Raw genomic sequence first — 25,390 nt, forward strand, 5'->3', positions numbered from 1 at the left:
TGGCATAGGTCAGAGAAATCATGTAAGGAAATGCCGATGGCCTACATTGCAGAAAAATTGCAAATCACAGTTGAGCCACCTCAGTTATATTGAGGCATAGCTAACTTTCAAAACATCCAGCCAAATTAAAAAACTTCTCAGGCTTAAATGATACAAATTTCAGATTTGTAGCAATTGTTTTGCAGACGTTTTTAGGTTCTAGTCTTGTCTTTGAATTTCCAGCAGTGTGGTAGATCCGCTCTTATAATGTTAAGTTGAGAGTGAAATGTTAAAATATTTTTTACTTAGGTGGACAATATTTTTCTTATGAGTTTTCAAGTTTTTGCTAATTCATCCAAAAACTTTCTTATGAAGATTTTCTTTTCCTTGTACCTCTGTACAACATGGGACTCTTTCATAAACTCCTATTTCAGATCACCATTTATGAATGGCTAATAGTGGTATAACTTTAGTAGTTGAGTTAAGCGGAGGAAAACCATTTCAAAAATTTATAAAGACCCACAAATGTACAACTTTGCAGATGTTTAACCTATTCACTACCCTGCCATTCCCATGAGTACATCAATTCTTTGTTTGTGTATGCCTGTTAGCTCCCCTCACATGGCTATCAAGCCCTTCCCTTCCCTTCATAGGTGCAACATGCTGTGCATACTTTATATTTATTTGAATTTTCCAAAATGATGTCAGCCATCGTGTAATTGTATAGTAATAATAAAGTATGCCAAAAACATTCAACTATGGCCCCACTTTTGTGCACTTTTCTGCAGGCACACTAGTGTCTACCTTTTGAATGTTTGTGGGTAAAATATAAGAAAAACTTTTCAAAGATGGCTGTGGGTGCAGGCATATTGTTTGATATTTTGGATTTGTTATGCTTTAAATCAACATCTATTCCAAGATGGCTTCTCACATGTGCTCATTCGTCTCCAATGCACAGATGGCCATCTTAGAATTTTTTGGGACAATTTATAGCAAAAACCATTAAATGATGGTCATACGTCCAGCTAACTTTGAATGTTTTTTTCACTTTTATAAAAAACTATTAAAAAGAAACAAGCAATGGCAAAGCCAATAGCTGATCCGCAAAAGTGGGACATATTGACTTTGACACTACACACAGACACCTATTTACCAACCAGGCTCTGAATGTGGTGTTTGAGAACTGTTTCAGACATCAGATATTAAGCAAAAGTAGCACATTTAGGAAAAGCCTCACAGCGTCAGCAGTAATCCCTCAAAAGATTTAGTTTTCTCTTCTCATTTCAAATAAAAGGAAGAAAAAAAGCTACATTGAAGAGAACACCCAATGTTGCTCCATTTAATCTGCTGCCCAATAATTCTTGATATATAAACAGAGTGGGTCACTTGAGTCGGAAGTTCAGCGGAGGAAAAATGTCACTTTGCTTTCAGAATATAAGGAGGGTGATGTTTAGTACAAGTAACACTTTAAAGCAAAATGGGTTCTTACCTGTGGCAGTGCCGCGCTCAGCTGCCGGTGCAGCTGTTCCTTCTCGTGATTGATCTCCTGTAGTTTGCTCTGGGTTAAGAAGAGGGTTTCCTGGTTCTCGCGCAAGGCTTCCAGCAGCTTGTCCCTTTCATCCAGCATGTTCACCATCAGCTGCTCAAAGTTGGAATCCGACTCTGATCCATTCTGGGAGTCGGGCTGCGAGCCATTGGGGTCTCCCTCGTTGATGGTGGGCATGACCTCACACATCATCTTAGCCTGTGTGTGCTTTGTAGACAGAAAGACTCTGGAATCCCAGGTGTGGGCAAAGGCTTGTTGCAGTGTCAGTTTCTTTGAAGACAGTTTCTGATGTTCGTGACGCCGCTTCCAAAGAAGGTCACATAAAGGAATGCAATCATTTTAATAAAAAATGTGAGTATTTTACATTATTTTGAAAAATTTCCCCGTTGACTCATACATCAGAAAATTCACGCTTTCCCGTCATTCTTCTGCTTAGATGTGCTTTATTAAAAGTTTGTTTAAAAAATGCCCTTTTTACCAGTACCCTGATTGCAGTGATGACATTCTTTAAAACTTGATTTTGCGAGAAGTTCAGTGACAAGTATGTTGTCTTCTAACTTGAAAATGTTCCCATTAGATTATTTCTCTAAAGCACAGGGTTTGAACATAGTCCATGTCACTTCAATTTCCAAGAGTAGCTTTTGAAAACGTGCTCTCATTTGACAATCATTCCTGAGCCATATCATCCTCAGAATAATGTGGACTATCCTTTTTGAAGCACTTTCCATGAAAGACTGGTATTTTACTTCAGCAGGACAGAAAATAATGCTGTAATGTCTTCCGGCAAGGTTCAATGACGTCTACATACTCAAAGGCTTCTGGTGACTCAAATGGGATTCCATGAGGTTGCCCAACTTTAATTGTGATTCCTATTGGATAGAAAAACAGGAAAGATGTAAGTGGTGCACAGTGTTATGACCAGCAAACTCATAACTGATTGGATGGCATGAGCAAAACTTATAAAAGATTGAGTGTTTTGACATCTATAAAATAAAGCAATAAAACTGATAATTACATGTGTGCATAGAAAAATAGTAGAAACGTATGAGATGAGCAGCCCATTCAAAGTATTGGGAGTATTGGTTGAGCAACTAGTAATGGAAGGGAAAACATGTTAATCATATTGCATTAAAACAAACATTATGCTCTTCATTAAAAAAAATTGGACAATTGGCCTTTTGATCAAAATAGATTTTTGGTACTGTGTCTGCCTAGGATCCCATTGTTTTGACAAAAAATGTTCATACAAGACAACACATTTTCCATTTTACAGCAAATACAAAATAAGTATTTTTTATAAAGTGAAAAAAATTGGAAGTTACAAAGAGTAGAGGGTAGTGCAAGTGAGTGGAGTGTGTGGAAAATAGCAAGTTAAAACGAGACAGTGCCAGGAAAAAAAAACACCACCTTTTTAGCGTCTCAAGGAAGTCTTTGGTTTTTACCAGACTCTCAGCATACACCCCCGTGGGTCTATATTGAGAGACACTTGTGTTCGCCTCTTTCTACGTCTTTTCACTGCTTCTAAATTGACTCTTGGTCATTCCCATCGTATTATCTTAGGTACGATTAATGCACTAAAATTTATTGACAAAAATGTTTCTAAACCTATTCATAAATCGAGGTGGTCCTCATTATGGTATAATCCTAGAATTGTTACTGATATTGATACTGCTACGGTCTCTTCATGGGCTGCTTGTGGTATTAGATTGGTAAAAGACCTTTATGATTCAAATCATGAACCTCTCCCATTTTATTTCTCGGCTAGACAATTTAATCTTACTAACATGGATTTTTATTCATTTTTAAAGTTGAAGGTTGCCCTTTCCAAAGTGTCCCTTTCTATAGATTCGATCACTGTCTCACTTCTTTCCATGTGGTATCGTTCTGGACACATTGCTTCAAGAATATATACATTTTTATCTGCTCCTCTTTCTTTACAGTCCACAATTACATATGATAAATGGTCTCATCACTTTGATAATTATATTTTTAAACATATTTCACATGACACCTGGCAAATAATTGGTAAGTTATCCCTACGTGATAAAATTGCTCCTTCTCTTATTCAATCTAAATTTTTTACCTTAAATCTCCTTCATTGGACCCCTGCTCGATTATATAAATTGAAATTAAGGGATAATGACCTTTGTTGGAATTGTAAGTTGAAACCAGGCACCCATCAACATACGTTCTTTGAGTGTACGTTATTACAATCTTATTGGGATTTAGTACCGAAGCATTTGTCACTGATTTTAAAAATTTCGTTGGAACTCTCTTTTCTTATGATTCTACTGGATCCATTGGCTTCTATTAGTCCTTTATCCCTTGATAATACAGATATGCAGCTATTCGATTTACTTATAGCCATAGTTGTTAAAGTTATATTAACAGAGTGGAAATATTTTCCTCTCCTGTCTTATCATACTTGGTGGGCTTGGGTCTCATACTTTCGTGGAGCGCATACCTGTGTTGAGAAGAAGCATTATTCTTCCTCCATTTCTAGTAATGTGTGGCAGTCACTTGATAACTATATGAATTTGTCCTCCTAGGGATTAGTAGCTAATTACCCCTTCAGTTCTATTTCTTAGGTTGTTTCTCTATATTGAAGCAGATGTTCCCACTTCTTTCCATTCCTTTTCTCCCTTTCCTTTCTTTCTCTCTCTCTCTTTCTTTCACAGTTTTTTCTTTAACATTTTGATCTTACGTATCAGCAGTTCAACTGGTGTTTGTTTTCGCACTAGTTTATAATGTTGTTATGATTCATTGCTTTATCTGGGTTCTGTAATAATTTCTGACTTAATGTATAGCATACCATACAGCATACCATACATGATGTTGGTATTTATATCTTGGATGTCCTTTGCCTTTATATACGATATATCTTACATTTTTGTTTAATCCAGGTCATTAACTTCTGATGAAACTTGCTTTTAATTCTGAAACTCCTTGATTTTGTCTGTTCTTTCTTTGTGCCATTTTTAACGTTATGTTGTTTTGCATTATATTGGATATGTATTTTCTCTATTTAAATATCAAAAAAATCTTTGGGAAAAAAAAACACACTGTGGTGTATAAGTAGACGTTGCTAATGCATGCACCATCTACCACAATAGTTAACACGTTATTATTGAACATAACATTTCCATTGTCTTTAACTTGAACAGAACAATGTGTGAAAGAATTCTTAAACAATGAAAAAGTCAGTCAAGATTCAACATTTATGGCTAAGACATGTAAAGCACATACAGCCAAAAACATAATCAAACAATATAAAAGATAATCCTTAATAACATCACATGTTAATGAGGAAAGAACAAGGCACACCATCAAAAAGACAGATTAGGTGGGGACAACATTTCCTATTGGTTTGTCAATTTGACAACAAATACATGCCAGTTTGAGGAAAATCGCTTCTAATTCATTCTGCTACTCAGAACATCTGCAGTACTCTCTTGGGTGACCACAAAGCAACTTCACTTGAGCTTATTGTAGCTCCTACAAGTGTACACAAGGTCACCTAATCTCAAGTCAATCTAATATTCAATCAGCGGTGCCACAAGTCTACCATTTAATGCTTTAAGCTATGTGTAGGACATTGGGTTACTGGTTGAGACGGGTTAAACCCTACTCAAGCCTGCACACAGACTGAATGGAGAAATCTGAAGCCAACTTACCGGCAATAGATGACTAAAATAGCATCTATGTAGACAAAGGTCCTGCCACAGGGCACCAGCTCTCCTGGAACCAAGAGGGCAAGACGCTCACTGCTGTTGTTAGTTGGTATGTGATTCATAGTTCTGTTGAGACTTGTAGCAGAAATGTCCTTATCATTCAGGACAATGTTCAAAAACAGATATCCAAGGGGCAGCGAGAAGGGGCTCCAGGCCCTAATATGATTCCCCCTATGATTTATGAAGAAAAGCTCACCTATTGGGCGGATCAGTTGGCCCCACTTTCCAACTACATTCTCTGCAACAACAATATCCCTTCCTCACGGAATGGCTCTATAATTTCTCCAATTTACAAAGGGGGTGATAAAAGCAACCCAAGAAATTATCGACTGATAGCCATTTATAGATAATTAAGCCAAAATGTTTGCTGAAACGGTACTGAAAAAGCTTCCATCCTGGGCTGAGGATGACGCTATAATTACACTGAATCAAAAGGGCTTCACTAAGAATATGAGCACATCAATTAATATTGTATCCTTTTCTATCCTCACTGTCTTTGCAAGCTCATACATTTAACCAGTCCACCTGTGCTTCACAGATTTCAAAGCTGCTTTCAACAGTGTGGACCGTAATAAATTATGGTCTAAATTAGTCAACTGGAATATCCCATCAGGTCTATTTAGGGCAATACAGATGCTCCACAATAGCACCTGGGTCCGGGAGAAATCTGGAGACTGTTCCTGTCTGTCGAGAACCATAAAAACTATGCAGAGTCCAAAACAGGTTTGTGTGCTTGTGCCCACCCCTTTCAATCTGTTCCTTTGTGACCTTCAGCCAGCACTTAATAACATCAATGGTCATGTCCCAAAACTGGGAGAAATCCTAGTTTTCAACATCCTCTATGCAGACTGTTAATTAGCAGAGCAAAGGTGGGTCTCCAATGACTACTGGACACAACTCTAATCTATTCTGAGGAAAATGGGATGACGATCAACATGAGGAAGACCAACACCCTAACCATGACAAAAAAAAAAACAGAAACAGTTCACTTGGTATTTAGGTGAAGACCGGCTACAGTCTGTTAACAACTATAAATACTTAGAGATCTTTAATGCCAATGGCAGCTTCGGTAATCAACAGGCAGACGTCAAAAAGAAAGGTTTAGGAACATTGCATAGAAAACTGAAGGGCTCCACCTTACCAACATTGCCCAAGGAAAGACTGCCCTCACTTTGACATATGGAGGTGTAGCTCTTTGCCACACTCCCAAGAGTGAGCTAAGGATTTATTAGTGGGACACCAAGGACACTCTTTGGGGTATTGTGATAGTATTACATGGTGAGGTCTAACCACCCACACCACATAATACTCCGCCTTCATACAACTACAATATAACACAAAATGGCTTAGTTGTTTATGTGTTCAATCTAATAGTTTCACAAAACCTAGTCTAGATTAAATGAGTTCACCTAAAACTTGTGCCCAATTTAGGTATTTCAGCAGTTAGTCGCAGCAATAATTAAAATAATAACTAAAATAATTAGCTACACTTTTGAATCAAATTATTTGGTTTTGAGGGTGAATCGACCTCCCATCTCCATTGGCTACCTGTAAGACTATCTGCAGAGTCCTGCAGTGATCCTCATTAACATCTGTCCTCTATAATATCTGCGTAGAATTCCTGGGGCATGTTATTAGATTAGTTCACTATGAGGCTATCACTTATTCTTATGATAGCCATCCCTCACAAGGCTGGATGAGAAACCTTACCCGTTGTATGTCTGTTCCAGCAAGGTTTAGTCACAGTGTCTTAATGCAGGTCATCCAAGTTTCTAAAATTGAACGCTGGAAATTATAGTGTGTCATCATCTCTTGACATACACATACAACAAGTTGCCTCCATCTTTAGGAATCCACCCAAAACCTGCAGATAAGGTAAAAAGGATTTGGATCTTCTGACCTAGGACCTTAACATGAACAAACACCTTAATGTTGTTACTTCATCATATTTCTATCAGTTGCTGATGTTTGAAATATATATATATATATATATATATATATATATATATTCAGTGAAAAAACCATAGGTTTCACACATGTTATAGTTAGCTGGACATTTTACTCGTAAAAAACCAATGAAATTGCCCCGTTATAGTTAGTTCAGCTAACTATAACTCGCGCGCCCGCAATGCACTGCTGATGACGTCACATATTACATCACTCATGACATGGTCAGTGACATCACTCATGACATCACTGATGACATCTCAAATGACATCACTGATGACATCATCCAGTGAATGTGTATTTTTCTGAAAATTAAATATGTTTTATATATGTATATCTCAAGGACGATGGAAGAATAAATGGGTATATAAGTGTCTAAATGGATGATTTGTTTTTGAAAAATTGATTGTATAACTGACTGATTAAGTGTATCTTAGTGAATACATGGCTTAGTGAGTAATGTTTAAATATGTAAATATCTGTATCAGTCTCTCACTTTGTGTATAAGTGGCTGCATGGGTTGGTGAGTAGCTACATGGGTGTCTATATAGGTTATTAGTTGGTTTTTTGAGTATCAGTCTGAGTGTCTGCATGGTTCGGTGGGGGGTATTACGTAGTGCATAGGTGCATGAATGAGTGACTCACTGTTTGTATGTGTTGAACAGAGCATGTGTGCAGGACTGCATGGGTGGATGAGTGTGTGTATGGGTGTGTTAGTGAGTGAATGACTGTCTCAATAGTGTCTTTATGAGTAACTACATATGTTTAAAACTAGTATATGTGACTATTGGTGTATATATGTGAGTATATGTGAGAGATTGAAAGAGTTCCTGTATGAATAAGTATGTGTTTCTATAAGTGATTGTTTAAAAGACTAAGTATGTGTAAGTTTCCGTAGAAGTAAGTGTGGTGGTGTGTGTATAACTGTATATGCAAGTAAATGTATGTTTGATTCTTTATTAGCATGAGTGACTATGTGTGTGAGTTGCTCTATGGATGAGTGGCATTGTGTAACAGGATGTATAGGTGTATGAGTACATATGATGAGTGAGTACATGTATGAGTGACTGTATTGGACTGTTGGTGAATGAGTGGATGTGTATGTGGATCTTAGAATTACTGAAGAGGTTGTTGTAACTGTTATTGGTATGTCCATTGTTTTGTAAATTTTAGTCTCTATTTTTGAATGTGTGTGTCAAAGGTTATATTAGGGGAAGAGGAGGTCTGCCACTCTATCACAAGGATGATGTCATCAGTGATGTCATCAGTGATGTCATTTGAGATGTCATCAGTGATGTCATGAGTGATGTCACTGACCATGTCATGAGTGATGTAATATGTGACGTCATCAGCAGTGCATTGCGGGCGCGCGAGTTATAGTTAGCTGAACTAACTATAACGGGGCAATTTCATTGGTTTTTTACGAGTAAAATGTCCAGCTAACTATAACATGTGTGAAACCTATGGTTTTTTCACTGAATTTCTAAGGTTTTTTAAATGCTAATTCCTAACTATAACGTGTGTGAAACCTATGGTTTTTTCACTGAATTTCTAAGGTTTTTTAAATGCTAATTCCTAACTATAACGTGTGTGAAACCCATGGTTTTTTCAGTGAATTTGCAAGGTTTTTTAAATGCTAATTCCTAACTATAACGTGTGTGAAACCTATGGTTTTTTCAGTTTATTTTTTTCGTTTTTTTAAATGCTAAGTTACTTTACGCCATTCGTGGCGTGCGCGCCCACTTAACGCCACCAAAAGCACAGGGGGTGGGGTCAATGTGGATAGTGGTTTTTTATTTCGATTTTATATTTTTATTATAATTTAATTCAATTTTTTTTTATTTCATTTTTTGTAAGCCTTTTTTTAATAATTTATGTACTATATCCTGCATTATCGAAAGGTTTTTTTTAATGCATTTTTTTCCGTGCGCGTACGGTAAGCTGACGCTACGCGCTTGTAAAATACGCGTACGGTAAGCTGACGCTACGTGCTCTGGACGTAATTAGTGCAGCGCGCCTACGTGATACGTGCGTGCCGTACGCGTATACCCGGAAGCAATGTCGTGGTTACGCAGGGGCGTGTAATGCGCATGCGCGATACGTGATACGTGCGTGCCGTACGCGTACACCCGGAAGCAACGTCGCGGTTACGCAGGGGCGTGTAATGCGCATGCGCGAAAGTGACGTAAGCGCTGCGTAAGCGCACCGTAAGCGTCACGTGCGCGCACGGTAGGTCATGTGACTTACAAAGAACACTTTTTATTGGTTGAAATTACTTTCACTTCCAGAAACTTCCCACACCACACCCATTCCCCTCTTTACTGCTTGAAAGAACACTTTTCATTGGTTGATACTACTTTCAGTTCCAGATTCTTCCCACACCACACCCATTCCCCTCATTTCTGCTTGTGATTCTCTAGGAGCAGGAGCTGGATTGACATTGGGATACAATGGCAGAACAGCAGGGCTCTTCTGAGAGTGAGGCCAGCAGCACCACCATGATCCAGAGAAGGAGGAAACAAAAGACTTCTTTTGTATGGGAGTATTTCACTTTTCCAGAGGGGGAGAAAAAGGTCAATGCTCCAAAGGTCACTTGCATACTTTGTGATCGTGTTTTATCAAGAGGAAATCCAAGTAGGAAATATTCCTTTGGAAATCACTCTATGATGAGACACCTTCAGGACAAACACCCAAGGACCTTTGTTCGACATACTGGAGAAAACTCTTCAGTAAGTCACCAGAGCCCAGCCTCAGATGCTCAGCCGAGTACATCATCGGCAGCTCAGCTGAGCCCTTCCTCTGTTGTTGGAGCATCACCTTCTTCTTTTCCTTTGGACATCAACCCTCGATTTGCGAGTGTTGAAATGAGGTGTACAAAATGTGGTGGTCTTATTGTTTTTGGGGAGGTCAGTCTTCCCCTTATTAACAATAAGATAGACCAGCATGTTTGTAGACGCTCATAATACTCCCATTCTTTCTTTCCTCCATCCCTGTATGAACCCAACGGCTCTTATAAGAGCCAACCTTACCTCACAATTTTTTTTATTTTTTTTTAAGCTTCCCTTTTCGCAAATTTTTTTTTTCCGTGCGCGCACGGTACGCGTAATTCCGCAGGTCGCCGTGCGCGTACGCTACGCGCATACGGCGATTTTTCGAAAAATAATTTTTTTTATTTTTGCCCTTGAGGGTCCTTCTGGGACCCCCTGACCAAGGCTAGGGGGTCAGGAACTGTCGAGCCTGCCCCCTTTTCACATTATCCACCTTTTTTATTCACCCCCCTGACAGTTCGAGAGAGAAAATGGCGGCCGCCGCTTCCTGGTTTCGACCGATTCGAATGTTTACTAAGATCTAACAGCCAATCAGAATCGCGCTCGCGCACGCCACCGTACGCGTACCGTAAGCTTACCGTAAGCGCACGGTAAGCGCACCGTAAGCTTCCACAGATATATATATTGATTTAAAGGCTATTTTCTCAGGATCTACTGAACAGATTTACACCAAACCTACAAAAGGCACTTCCTTGACCTGAGGACTACCTCTCTGCCAAATTTCTAGTAATTCTGTTCAGCCGTTCGGGCTGTAGCTCGTTCTAAAGGTCCTATGGAAAAATGCATGGGAAAAACGCGTTTTGGGACCCCCCTTTTATCTCAGCCCCCGCTTGACGAATCCCCCCGAGACTTTCAGGGTAGGAGCGGAGCGCCCCACCTATTTTGAGAAATTCGCGAGGATTCGTCGACCGGCGCCAAAGTTATTCAAAATAGAATGTTGAGGTTTTCCTATGGAAAAGGGGTCCTAACTATAACTACCTACTGGCAACCGCCAGTAGGAGAGATATATATATATATATATATATATATATATATTCACTGAAAAAACCATAGGTTTCACACATGTTATAGTTAGCGGAAATTTTACTGATAAAAAACCAATGAAATTCCCCCGTTATAGTTAGTGCAGGCAACTATAACTCACGCGACCGCAATCCTCTGCTGATGCTAATACTGTATTTAGACACTTATTTGCCCATGTCTTCTTCCATACATTTTTAGCTATACATATATTACAAATATTTTTTTTTCATAAAGACACATATGTCATCAGCAGAAGATTGCGGTCGCGTGAGTTATAGTTGCCTGCACTAACTATAACGGGGGAATTTCATTGGTTTTTTATCAGTAAAATTTCCGCTAACTATAACATGTGTGAAACCTATGGTTTTTTCAGTGAATTTGCAAGGTTTTTTAAATGCTAATTCCTAACTATAACGTGTGTGAAACCTATGGTTTTTTCAGTGAATTTGTACGTTTTTTTAAATGCTAAGTTACTTTACGCCATTCGTGGCGTGCGCGCCCACTTAACGCAGTTCGTTCCGTGCGCGCACGGTGCGCTTCGCGCACCATGCGCGCACAGTGAGCACGCGGTGCGCTTCGCGCACCGCGCGCCCACTTTACGCAGTTAGTGCCGTGCACGCACGGTGGGCACGCGGTGCGCTACGTGCACCGCGTGCCCACGTTACGCTAGATGGGCCATGTACGCACGATGCGCTTCGCGCACCGCGCGCACATGGAGGACATATGATGCACTTCGTTTTGAAAGGTAATATTTTAATTTTTCGTATGTTATAAGCCATGCACAATTTGCACACGGGGTGGAGAGAGTGTGGATAATTTTTTTTTTTATTATTTTTTTTTAAATATTTTAGTTTAACTCATCTATGATAAACATTGCACAATTGGTGCCCTTCGGGCAACAATTGCACACGGGGTGGGGAGAGTGTGGATAATTTTTTTTTTTTTAGAATTTTTTATCGTACGCGTACGGTAAGCGTAATCGGCTAAATTAGCGAAAAATTAAAAATTCAGTTTTTGGCCTTGGGGGATCTTTGGGGACTCCCTCAACATTGCTATGTGTGTGGGAGCTGTCTAAACAGCCCCTTTACATGTTTTTGGGCTTAATATTTTAAACATCACTCTCAGTGCGAGAGAGAAAATGGCGGCCGCCGCTTCCTGGTTTCGGCCGATTCGAATGTTTACTAAGATCTAAGAGCCAATCAGAATCGCGCTCGCGCACGCCACCGTACGCGTACGGTAAGCGTACCGTAAGCGCACCGTAAGCTGGCTCAGATATATATATTGATTTAAAGGCTATTTTCTCAGAATCTACTGAACAGATTTACACCAAACCTACAAAAGGCACTTCCTTGACCTGAGGACTACCTCTCTGCCAAATTTCTAGTAATTCTGTTCAGCCGTTCGGGCTGTAGCCCTGTCTAAAGGTCCTATGGAAAAATGCATGGGAAAAACGCGTTTTGGGACCCCCCTTTTATCTCAGCCCCTGCTTGACGAATCCCCCCGAGACTTTCAGGGAAGGAGCGGAGCGTAGCGCCCCACCTATTTTGAAAAATTCACGAGGATTTGTCGACCGGCGCCAAAGTTATTCAAAATAGAATGTTGCGGATTTCCTATGGAAACGTGGTCCTAACTATAACTACCTACTGGCGACCGCCAGTAGGTAATATATATATATATATATATATATATATATATATATATATATATATATATATATATATATATATATAAAGTTTTCAGCTCCAGTAAGCAAAACACGCACTCAGAAAGGTACAGCTCGTTGGCGATTTATTCACAAGGTAACGCTACGCGTTTCAGCACAGAAGTGCCTTGATCACACGTTAAACCTTCTACCAATCAGAAACATCTTATGTACAAACACCAGGACTGGTCAATTGAAAACAACATAGTGGAAGGACACTCGCAAGAGAAATAATGATTCGGCCATATTGAAATGGTTCCTTTCCATTGAATCCCTATTGCATCATAGAGATATGTAATACAGAACAATGAGTCCGATAAATCAAGTGAAACATCCGGACTACATCTGATACGAAAAATACAAAAATTACAAGAATAACAAGATATGCGCATACTAAGTAATATCGCATATATGCATCAGAAACAACATTGTACTCGGTCTAGTGCCCGAAAGGAATCAGTATCTGTAATACAAAAATTGATCAAGCCCAATGGCGAGTAACTAACGTGTCCAATATCAATAAGGTGATCCGATGGGTGTGACTGGGGATGTTCCAACATGGTAATTAGAGTGCATCTAGATCCAAGGATCAAGATAATTTCCAACGAAAAAAGGGAGGAAAAAAGGGGGGTAAAAATAACAAAAGTGACAAAGTGTATCTTAGCTTTATCGTGGTGAAGTGATAGTCTTCTATTCAGTTCAGAATGTGAAGATCAGTGCAGTGCTCAGGTTTTCTAAGGAGTGACGTGCCCCCGGCTGACTCCTAGAAAGAAGTGACAAAAACATTGATTAAAATGGATTAAAAACAATATCATTAGTTAATAATTAGCAAGAACAATCAGAAAACAATCAAGCATCAGGACATGAAGGTTTACCCTGGACAACTAAGGACAGTAACTGGATGAATTAATCAGTATGTAGATGGGTTGCAAGTTCCTCGTCCAAATTATGCCCCCCCGGGAATTTGGTCTCTAATTCCAATATCCATTTAGATTCTCTAATTCTGAGGGCAAGTTCTCGATTCCCTCCACGCCTACCCACATTGACCTGTTCAATCGCATAGTATCTCAATAGATCGCTATTTGATTGGTGTACATTTTGGAAATGTCTAGCAATGGGATATTTGGGGTCTTTGTTATAGATGGCTCTCAAGTGTTCCTGGACTCTCTTTTTGGCCATGCACGACGTGCTGCCCACATACTTTTTTTGACAAGGACATTCCAAAATGTAGATTACATAGGTGGAGCTACAAGTAAGAAATTGCCTGATCTGTTTTTTTGTTTGTGTCCCTGGTATTGCAAATTCTTTAACCATCACACTAGACCGGCAGGCCCTACAATGTCCACATGGATAAAATCCACTAAGTCCTTGGATATGTTGGCCCCTTTTATCAGTGATGTCACTTTTCACCAACATGTCCCTAAGGTTGCGACCTCTTCTGTATGTTATGAGTGGTCTATTGGTCAATTTTGGGCCTAAGATGGTATCTGATTTTAAAATTTTCCAATTATCGGCCACTATTTTTTGGACTTGTTTAGATTTTTGGTTGTAGGTAGTTATTATTCTAGGTGGTTGTGATGAGACAATGGGTTTGGGTGTAGGGTTCAGGGTCTCTGATCTCTGGATGATCGATGCTTTGGAAAGGGCTTTAGTCAGTACCCACTCAGGGTATCCCCTGTCCCGAAACCGTTGGAGTATGTTACTACTCTCGTGTGTGTAATCTGTCTCTTTAGTGCAATTTCTTTTAGCTCTTAAGAGCTCCCCATAAGGGATGCTCCATTTGAGTGATTCAGGATGGGAGCTCAAGGCATGGAGAAGGCTGTTGCCAGCCGTGTCCTTTCTATGGAGTTTGGAAGTGAGTCTACCCTCTTGGATCGTGATGCTAGTGTCCAAGAAATCCACATGATGTTCACTAATGTTGTATGTCAGAAGTATATTATAGCTGTTTTGGTTGAGCTTTGCAATGAAGCTAACAGCCTCTTCCATGGTGCCCTGCCAGATGACAAAAAGGTCATCAATGTATCTTGACCAAAATTGTACCTTTGTAAAATGCTCTTTGAGATCTTCATTAGACCTAATTTCTTCTTCCCACTTCCCCAAAAATAAATTCGCGAAGTTAGGAGAAAACGCCGAACCCATGGCAGCGCCACGGATTTGCTTAAAAAAGGTTCCGTCAAACATAAATATATTATTACGTAGACAGAGTTTCATCATCTCTATAAGCATAGCAGTATGGTCTCTAAATCCTATTTCACGATTTTTTAAAAAATAGTAACAAGCCTCCATACCCTGGGTATGATCAATAACAGTGTAGAGGGCACTGACATCCATTGTGATAAGCATGGAACCTTCAGACAATGTAATGGTCTCAATTTTTTTCAGAAAATCAGTAGTGTCCTTGATGAAGGAAGGGAGTTGGAAAACATATTCTTTTAGGAAGTGATCTACGTACACTGACAGATTTTCGTTGACACTTCCTATGGAAGATATGATGGGTCTGCCTGGGGGTTCTAAGAGGTTTTTATGAACTTTAGGCAGTAGATAGAAAATAGGGAGTTTAGGAAAATCACGTTTAAGGAAGCAGAATTCATGCCAAGAAAGGAGCCCTTCAATTTGCCAATCATGAAGTCTATTCCATGTTTCCTCTATGCTAATATTGTATTCGTTGGAGTTGGATTTGATGTAAAAGACATCACCTTCAAGTTGTCTGAGGGCTTCTTTGACATAAAGATCTCTTCCCCAGAGAACAATATTGCCTCCCTTATCAGAGGGTCTGAGTATAACAGAGTTATCGTTAGCCAGTGATAGGATGAAATCACAGTCATGTTTAGACAAATTTCTATTCCTGTTCTCTCTGTTGTATTTTTTATGTTTAAGCTTGGCAAGTTCTTTGCTCACTACTTCTTGGAAGGTATCTATAGGGTCATGTGGCATGATGGGGTAAAAGACTGATTTCGGTCTAAAGCTAGTACATGCAGCCCTATTCATATTTGTTTCCCTCACACCTACAATAGAATCATCAGGTTGACTGTCAGATGATATACCCCCTAATACATACATATCTAGAAGAAGGTTTTGGTCATGAATATTAAGTTCAGGTGTATCTACTATTGCCATGGATTGAGGAGTATCTTTTATAGTTCTTAATGAATGCATTTCTGGAGTTTTAGTTTCCTGCCAAATTTGTACAGGTCTATTCGGGTATCAGGATAACTGAACAGTTCACTGGGGCAAAAAGTCAATCCCAAGCAGAGAGTACGTTTTTCTTTTATAGTCAAAGTTCTAGATGATAAGTTTATGATTGTTTTATTTACCATGTCGTCATCCATGGTTAACGTCTTCGTCTGTAGCCGCCTCTTTTGGATCCCACCGGCTTTGTACTCTTTGCGTTTTCTCTGCTGGAACTTGAATCTTCTCTTCTGTGATCTGCTCTTCCTCTTGCTTGTCCTCTTGGTCTCCCACGAGTTGGTGTTTTCTGGGAGGACTGTTGTTGTTGGTACTTAATATTCATGACCAAAACCTTCTTCTAGATATGTATGTATTAGGGGGTATATCATCTGACAGTCAACCTGATGATTCTATTGTAGGTGTGAGGGAAACAAATATGAATAGGGCTGCATGTACTAGCTTTAGACCGAAATCAGTCTTTTACCCCATCATGCCACATGACCCTATAGATACCTTCCAAGAAGTAGTGAGCAAAGAACTTGCCAAGCTTAAACATAAAAAATACAACAGAGAGAACAGGAATAGAAATTTGTCTAAACATGACTGTGATTTCATCCTATCACTGGCTAACGATAACTCTGTTATACTCAGACCCTCTGATAAGGGAGGCAATATTGTTCTCTGGGGAAGAGATCTTTATGTCAAAGAAGCCCTCAGACAACTTGAAGGTGATGTCTTTTACATCAAATCCAACTCCAACGAATACAATATTAGCATAGAGGAAACATGGAATAGACTTCATGATTGGCAAATTGAAGGGCTCCTTTCTTGGCATGAATTCTGCTTCCTTAAACGTGATTTTCCTAAACTCCCTATTTTCTATCTACTGCCTAAAGTTCATAAAAACCTCTTAGAACCCCCAGGCAGACCCATCATATCTTCCATAGGAAGTGTCAACGAAAATCTGTCAGTGTACGTAGATCACTTCCTAAAAGAATATGTTTTCCAACTCCCTTCCTTCATCAAGGACACTACTGATTTTCTGAAAAAAATTGAGACCATTACATTGTCTGAAGGTTCCATGCTTATCACAATGGATGTCAGTGCCCTCTACACTGTTATTGATCATACCCAGGGTATGGAGGCTTGTTACTATTTTTTAAAAAATCGTGAAATAGGATTTAGAGACCATACTGCTATGCTTATAGAGATGATGAAACTCTGTCTACGTAATAATATATTTATGTTTGACGGAACCTTTTTTAAGCAAATCCGTGGCGCTGCCATGGGTTCGGCGTTTTCTCCTAACTTCGCGAATTTATTTTTGGGGAAGTGGGAAGAAGAAATTAGGTCTAATGAAGATCTCAAAGAGCATTTTACAAAGGTACAATTTTGGTCAAGATACATTGATGACCTTTTTGTCATCTGGCAGGGCACCATGGAAGAGGCTGTTAGCTTCATTGCAAAGCTCAACCAAAACAGCTATAATATACTTCTGACATACAACATTAGTGAACATCATGTGGATTTCTTGGACACTAGCATCACGATCCAAGAGGGTAGACTCACTTCCAAACTCCATAGAAAGGACACGGCTGGCAACAGCCTTCTCCATGCCTTGAGCTCCCATCCTGAATCACTCAAATGGAGCATCCCTTATGGGGAGCTCTTAAGAGCTAAAAGAAATTGCACTAAAGAGACAGATTACACACACGAGAGTAGTAACATACTCCAACGGTTTCGGGACAGGGGATACCCTGAGTGGGTACTGACTAAAGCCCTTTCCAAAGCATCGATCATCCAGAGATCAGAGACCCTGAACCCTACACCCAAACCCATTGTCTCATCACAACCACCTAGAATAATAACTACCTACAACCAAAAATCTAAACAAGTCCAAAAAATAGTGGCCGATAATTGGAAAATTTTAAAATCAGATACCATCTTAGGCCCAAAATTGACCAATAGACCACTCATAACATACAGAAGAGGTCGCAACCTTAGGGACATGTTGGTGAAAAGTGACATCACTGATAAAAGGGGCCAACATATCCAAGGACTTAGTGGATTTTATCCATGTGGACATTGTAGGGCCTGCCGGTCTAGTGTGATGGTTAAAGAATTTGCAATACCAGGGACACAAACAAAAAAACAGATCAGACAATTTCTTACTTGTAGCTCCACCTATGTAATCTACATTTTGGAATGTCCTTGTCAAAAAAAGTATGTGGGCAGCACGTCGTGCATGGCCAAAAAGAGAGTCCAGGAACACTTGAGAGCCATCTATAACAAAGACCCCAAATATCCCATTGCTAGACATTTCCAAAATGTACACCAATCAAATAGCGATCTATTGAGATACTATGCGATTGAACAGGTCAATGTGGGTAGGCGTGGAGGGAATCGAGAACTTGCCCTCAGAATTAGAGAATCTAAATGGATATTGGAATTAGAGACCAAATTCCCGGGGGGGCATAATTTGGACGAGGAACTTGCAACCCATCTACATACTGATTAATTCATCCAGTTACTGTCCTTAGTTGTCCAGGGTAAACCTTCATGTCCTGATGCTTGATTGTTTTCTGATTGTTCTTGCTAATTATTAACTAATGATATTGTTTTTAATCCATTTTAATCAATGTTTTTGTCACTTCTTTCTAGGAGTCAGCCGGGGGCACGTCACTCCTTAGAAAACCTGAGCACTGCACTGATCTTCACATTCTGAACTGAATAGAAGACTATCACTTCACCACGATAAAGCTAAGATACACTTTGTCACTTTTGTTATTTTTACCCCCCTTTTTTCCTCCCTTTTTTCGTTGGAAATTATCTTGATCCTTGGATCTAGATGCACTCTAATTACCATGTTGGAACATCCCCAGTCACACCCATCGGGATCACCTTATTGATATTGGACACGTTAGTTACTCGCCATTGGGCTTGATCAATTTTTGTATTACAGATACTGATTCCTTTCGGGCACTAGACCGAGTACAATGTTGTTTCTGATGCATATATGCGATATTACTTAGTATGCGCATATCTTGTTATTCTTGTAATTTTTGTATTTTTCGTATCAGATGTAGTCCGGATGTTTCACTTGATTTATCGGACTCATTGTTCTGTATTACATATCTCTATGATGCAATAGGGATTCAATGGAAAGGAACCATTTCAATATGGCCGAATCATTATTTCTCTTGCGAGTGTCCTTCCACTATGTTGTTTTCAATTGACCAGTCCTGGTGTTTGTACATAAGATGTTTCTGATTGGTAGAAGGTTTAACGTGTGATCAAGGCACTTCTGTGCTGAAACGCGTAGCGTTACCTTGTGAATAAATCGCCAACGAGCTGTACCTTTCTGAGTGCGTGTTTTGCTTACTGGAGCTGAAAACTTTATTGAATCTAAACTCGGCGGTGGGATTGGCCGAGTACAACACGCCACCTGACTATGGGAGATGGATCCCGGAAACGAATCCTGTTGTGAAATGATGAAATATATATATATATATATATATATATATCCTTTCCACAGTTTGTCCCCAAACAAGTGCACTCCTCACTGGGACCAATATACGGCTTGGCAGGGCAAAGGTAAGCAGGTATCCTCCTAAATGATAAATGCCCAACGCGTTTCAGAATTAATTTCCTTGATCACGGGCAGCAGCATGATAGAAAATCTCACGAGACTGCATTGCACTGTTTTTTCATCCACTTTATTCAATCTCGAGTGAGAGTCACATGTTCAACAGTGCATGCTGGTAAATACAGTCCAAAAGGTGCAAAACTCATAGTATAATGCTGCTTAAATGTCATTAAATATAACTCACACCCTTGATACGGTGGAAGAGACCATACGCCTTCGTTCTGCCAACATCAGAGCGTCCCAGGAGTCCGCATTGCTTTGCAATCTCAAAGCTGCAGACCCGCCGTAAGTAACCAGCAGTGGTGCTCTTCCGGCCGGACCAGCCGTATTATTACCTTTCCACAGTTTGTCCCCAACAAACTCCTGGGACGCTCTGATGTTGGCAGAACGAAGGCGTATGGTCTCTTCCACCGTATCAAGGGTGTGAGTTATATTTAATGACATTTAAGCAGCATTATACTATGAGTTTTGCACCTTTTGGACTGTATTTACCAGCATGCACTGTTGAACATGTGACTCTCACTCGAGATTGAATAAAGTGGATGAAAAAACAGTGCAATGCAGTCTCGTGAGATTTTCTATCATGCTGCTGCCCGTGATCAAGGAAATTAATTCTGAAACGCGTTGGGCATTTATCATTTAGGAGGATACCTGCTTACCTTTGCCCTGCCGAGCCGTATATTGGTCCCAGTGAGGAGTGCACTTGTTTGGGGACAAACTGTGGAAAGGTAATATATATATATATATATATATATATATATATATATATATATATATATATGTATTACCTACTGGCGGTCGCCAGTAGGTAGTTATAGTTAGGACCACGTTTCCATAGGAAATCCGCAACATTCTATTTTGAATAACTTTTGCACCGGTTGACGAATCCTCGCGAATTTTTCAAAATAGGTGGGGCGCTACGCTCCGCTCCTACCCTGAAAGTCTCGGGGGGATTCGTCAAGCGGGGGCTGAGATAAAAGGGGGGTCCCAAAACGCGTTTTTCCCATGCATTTTTCCATAGGACCTTTAGACAGGGCTACAGCCCGAACGGCTGAACAGAATTACTAGAAATTTGGCAGAGAGGTAGTCCTCAGGTCAAGGAAGTGCCTTTTGTAGGTTTGGTGTAAATCTGTTCAGTAGATTCTGAGAAAATAGCCTTTAAATCAATATATATATCTGAGCCAGCTTACGGTGCGCTTACGGTACGCTTACCGTACGCGTACGGTGGCGTGCGCGAGCGCGATTCTGATTGGCTCTTAGATCTTAGTAAACATTCGAATCGGCCGAAACCAGGAAGCTGCGGCCGCCATTTTCTCTCTCGCACTGAGAGCGATTTTTAAAATTTAAAGCCCAAAAACATGTAAAGGGGCTGTTTAGACAGCTCCCACACACATAGGCATGTTGAGGGAGTCCCCAAAGATCCTCCAAGGCCAAAAACGGAATTTTTATTTTTTCGGTAATTTCGCCGATTACGCTTACCGTACGCGTACGGTAAAAAATAATTTTAAAAAAAACATCATCCACACTCTCTGCACCCCGTGTGCAATTGGTGGTCGAAGGTCACCAATTGTGCATGGCTTATCACAGCTGAAAAAAACTAACATTTTAATTAAAAAAAATTTAAAAAAAAAATTATCCACACTCTCTCCACCCCGTGTGCATGGCTTATAAAATATACGAAAAATTAAAATATTACCTTTCAAAACGAAGTGCATCATATGTCCTCCATGTGCGCATGGTGCGCGAAGCGCATCGTGCGTACATGGCCCATCTAGCGTAACGTGGGCACGCAGTGCGCGTAGCGCACCGCGTGACCACCGTGCGTGCATGGCACTAACTGCGTAAAGTGGGCGCGCGGTGCGCAAAGCGCACCGCGTGCTCACTGTGCGCGCACGGTGCGCGAAGCGCACCGTGCGCGCACAGAACGAACTGCGTTAAGTGGGCGCGCACGCCACGAATGGCGTAAAGTAACTTAGCATTTAAAAAACCGTACAAATTCACTGAAAAAACCATAGGTTTCACACACGTTATAGTTAGGAATTAGCATTTAAAAAACCTTGCAAATTCACTGAAAAAACCATAGGTTTCACACATGTTATAGTTAGCGGAAATTTTACTGATAAAAAACCAATGAAATTCCACCGTTATAGTTACTGCAGGCAACTATAACTCACGCGACCGCAATCTTCTGCTGATGACATATGTGTCTTTATGAAAAAAAAATATTTGTAATATATGTATAGCTAAAAATGTATGGAAGAAGACATGGGCAAATAAGTGTCTAAATACAGTATTAGCATCAGCAGAGGATTGCGGTCGCGTGAGTTATAGTTGCCTGCAGTAACTATAACGGGGGAATTTCATTGGTTTTTTATCAGTAAAATTTCCGCTAACTATAACATGTGTGAAACCTATGGTTTTTTCAGTGAATTTGCAAGGTTTTTTAAATGCTAATACCTAACTATAACGTGTGTGAAACCTATGGTTTTTTCAGTGAATATATATATATATATATAGTCTAGACATAATCTATTGGCTCTTCATGCAGAAGTGCTTGTGATTTAAAGTGAGATGCCTGATTTACAAGGCAGTGTATGGTGGTAGTCCAGAACTAATCCAGAATCTAGCACAGGACATATTCTCTCCGAAATGTCTGCCGTGTTCTGCCTCCTGCCATCGTTTTGTGGACCCCTGCTTAAGGATAGCAAGATTTGCTTAGAAGTCATTTAGAATGTTGGATCACTTAATCTGGAATGTTTTAGCCTTGGGCATTCCCTATCCTGCTGGTCTTCATCCTGGAATCAGTGTGCTTTTCAGTTTCTATCATCGTTTTAGCTGCAGCGATTGCAGATTATTCCTCAATACTAAGGCCTATGCCTGCCTATAAATTGCCACGGGAATCCTGCCCTGGTCTGACCCTTCCACTGAGCTGCTGGAGAGAGCTCTCATGAAGCAAAATTTGAACTGATACTTTTGTCTCACGGGCCAGTTTATATCCCAAAGTTGTTGCGCTTGGTGCTAGACCAGTAGCCACATGGATGTTGACTTCTGACAATCTAGACTCAGTCAACCCAGCGCAAGAGCGTTCTTCAGTTGGTACAGCCTAGTTTAGTATGTACAGTCTCAGAAGCACAGTGTTGTTGCTGTTCGCGCTGACCTTTCCGAGCTGAATGCAGCATACTGTGGATGGGCACCAAGCACGTTCCTTTGTCTCCAGTGGTTTCAAGAGGCCATGTCCTTGGCCCAGCCTTTCATAAGTGTCTCTTCCTGCACGCCACGGGCGGAGAGATGGAACTCGCTTATAAACCAGTGGGGAACACACACATTTTGCTCCATCTACCATTGATGTCTACAACCCTGATACAGAACAACCTGGGCTTCATAGACCGACACAATGAGAGTAAGGCAGCAGCAATAGTGCCAATATCGGCAACAGTTATCACAAAGCACATAAGTACATAAATAAAACACACGACACTAATGTAAGTGGAGAAATATTGCTGCAGGTTTATTAGCATAACCAATATGCAAACAAGGTGGGTTATCTTACGGGCGATCCCAGGGCAGGCCAGCCCTATGCCGCCTGCCCGTCTGATAAGCCTAGAGTCACCATGGCAACGCCAACTGGTGTATACCAAATATTGGGAGGGTCCACCCCTCCCATCCGTGGACCACCAGTCCACATGCTTCACACGCCCCCCTGTGATGGGTGGGCGGAGCATACATGGCAGCCCCCGGTTGCTCAGACCCACAACCGCCTTTCGGTTAACGGGGCGCCGTCGTTCTTCCAGGGGACCCGCTAAACATCCCTGGATATCCTGGCTTAGCACCCCGCGGTGCTGCTGCATGCTATACCCCTTGGTATGTGCAGACCCTGGATCGCCCTGTAACTCCTCCACAGCCTTGGGAGTGGCCACCGTCACTACCAGGGCCCCCCACCAAGGTAAACCTGTTTACTTACAACCTGCTGCAGCCCAAGCTTCCCCTAGGTCCAGTAGGAAAAGGTCCATGCCTAAACTAGAGAGGTGCACCCCATCTCCCTCCAGGCACCCTGTGGACTTGGCGTGTATAAGACCATGCCTGATGAAGCCAAGACCTCTTTGCTCTGCGCAACTGCGCATGGCTCCCGATAGGCCTTCATACCTACAGCCTACTGATAACGGGCTTCTCCCAGGTCCAGCCAAAACAAGTCTACGCCCAACCGGGCCGGCGGCCAGCGTGCACCATCAGGACAGATTCCCCCATCCTTTGTAAACTCTCCTGTGGATTTGACTGAAATGACCTTAAACCTAAAATAAGCGAAGGTCCAAAGTTGCCTTTGCATGGCTACAGAACAATCCCTTTGACAAGACACTCCTGCCTGGCAGAGCCCATGCGGGAGGAGGTAAGAGTTGACAAGCCCGCCTTGCTTCCTCTTTCACTCCGTTGGAGTACGCCCATCGTATTCCACCAGTCACCATCAAATGTAAAGCCTTGCCCTCCCAAAATTTGCTAGTATACCAGGGAGGGACAGGTCAGGGTGACCACAGAGGAGAACAACGTGTAAAATGCTTCTCTAATTGAATACTGGGAAAGCCAATTGTTCTCCCGCTGATTAGTAGCCCAAGTGTTAACCCGGTGTTTCCCTTGATCATATGGACCATACGCCCCTGTTTGAAGGCCACTTCCACAACCTGCATGGCTGCCAGCCAGTGCTGGAGGGCGGGAGAAGTTACCCGGAACCGATACTTGCATCACAGGTAACTGTTTCGTCGAACTCAAGGGCGGGCTACTAAGTGAGCAACCATGCTCCGCCCTAGTTTCCAGCGGTCAAACCCAAGGCCCTCCAAGTTCTGCTGCTTCACCTGCCTGTTAACAGGAAACCCAGGGCAGACCACCGGCCTATAACCCATGCTTGGCCATGCCTGAGTTAAAAATACCTCTGAACAGCATGACAACAGGCTAACCACCAGCATTGCGTTCTGAATGTTTCTGATACTGCCAAGAAACGTGCGCATAACTAAAGCAACTGGCACCATGCCATAAAATTAACAATTCAGCCTTCTATGAAACAAGACGTGCCCTTGTGGCAATCAGAGTAGTGCTCCCTCCAAGCCAGCAGCCCTACCAAGGCAACCCGCACCCTCTTGGCACTGGCACACCCCCGCCCCAGCTGCCCTAGAGTGCCTGGTCGTGTATGGCCACAACCTATGTTTCAACACTGCGTCATACCGGGGTATGATGGCATCTAACTCCACTGCTGAGTGCCCGTTGCACCATCGCAAGTATGCCTTTGCTTTGCCTGCACAGGGTCTGGCTGCAAAGTGGATGACATTGACACCCCACCCAGGGCGAAAATGGCAGCTTACAGTATCTGGTGCTATAGACGGTCCCCGTACCCTGATGGAACAAAATGCAATTCCCTTGCTCCTGTTGAGCACGAACCCAGCACGCCACAGGTGTTGCACCGCCCGCGAACAGCGGGGACCCAGGCAGCCCCCAGCCTTGCAGTGCTAGTGTATAAGGGCCGTGAACCGACGCTAATCTCCTCACGGCTCCCCTGGCGCAGGGTGTGCGGCTTCTTTGCCGTCGAACCCCCATTCATTTACTTTGCACGCGTATGAGCATCGTATTGACCCTACCCAGGGCACTGGTAACTCAGTACCTCAATCGCGGTTGAACGCGAAAATCGACACGAGGTATAATGGCGCCTTACTTAAGTCTCGCATTCACTTTCACACAGGGCACTGGTGCTCAATCCCGTATACCCGCTCAAATGTCCCCGGCCCCCGCATTTAAACGAGAAATCCCCCCCGAGTGCCTTAATTTACCTTTGAGATG

The 25,390-nt window shown here is 41.5% G+C and overlaps 1 protein-coding gene across 3 annotated transcripts in view; it reads right to left on the minus strand.

Annotated features, from left to right (window-relative positions):
• PPFIA4 (PPFI scaffold protein A4) overlaps positions 1–25,390 on the minus strand; it is a 3,163,248-nt gene that overhangs the window by 2,418,080 nt on the left and 719,778 nt on the right. For all 3 annotated transcript variants that reach the window (XM_085600211.1, XM_085600208.1, XM_085600214.1), the window contains exon 3: positions 1,469–2,394. In XM_085600211.1, coding sequence (XP_085456337.1) covers positions 1,469–1,717 — 249 coding nt within the window. In that variant the 5' untranslated portion in view covers positions 1,718–2,394. The remainder of the gene's footprint in view (positions 1–1,468; positions 2,395–25,390) is intronic.

The sequence above is a fragment of the Triturus cristatus genome, chromosome 1_2 (assembly GCF_964204655.1).
Source record: "Triturus cristatus chromosome 1_2, aTriCri1.1, whole genome shotgun sequence".
In the NCBI taxonomy this organism is placed as follows: domain Eukaryota; kingdom Metazoa; phylum Chordata; class Amphibia; order Caudata; family Salamandridae; genus Triturus; species Triturus cristatus.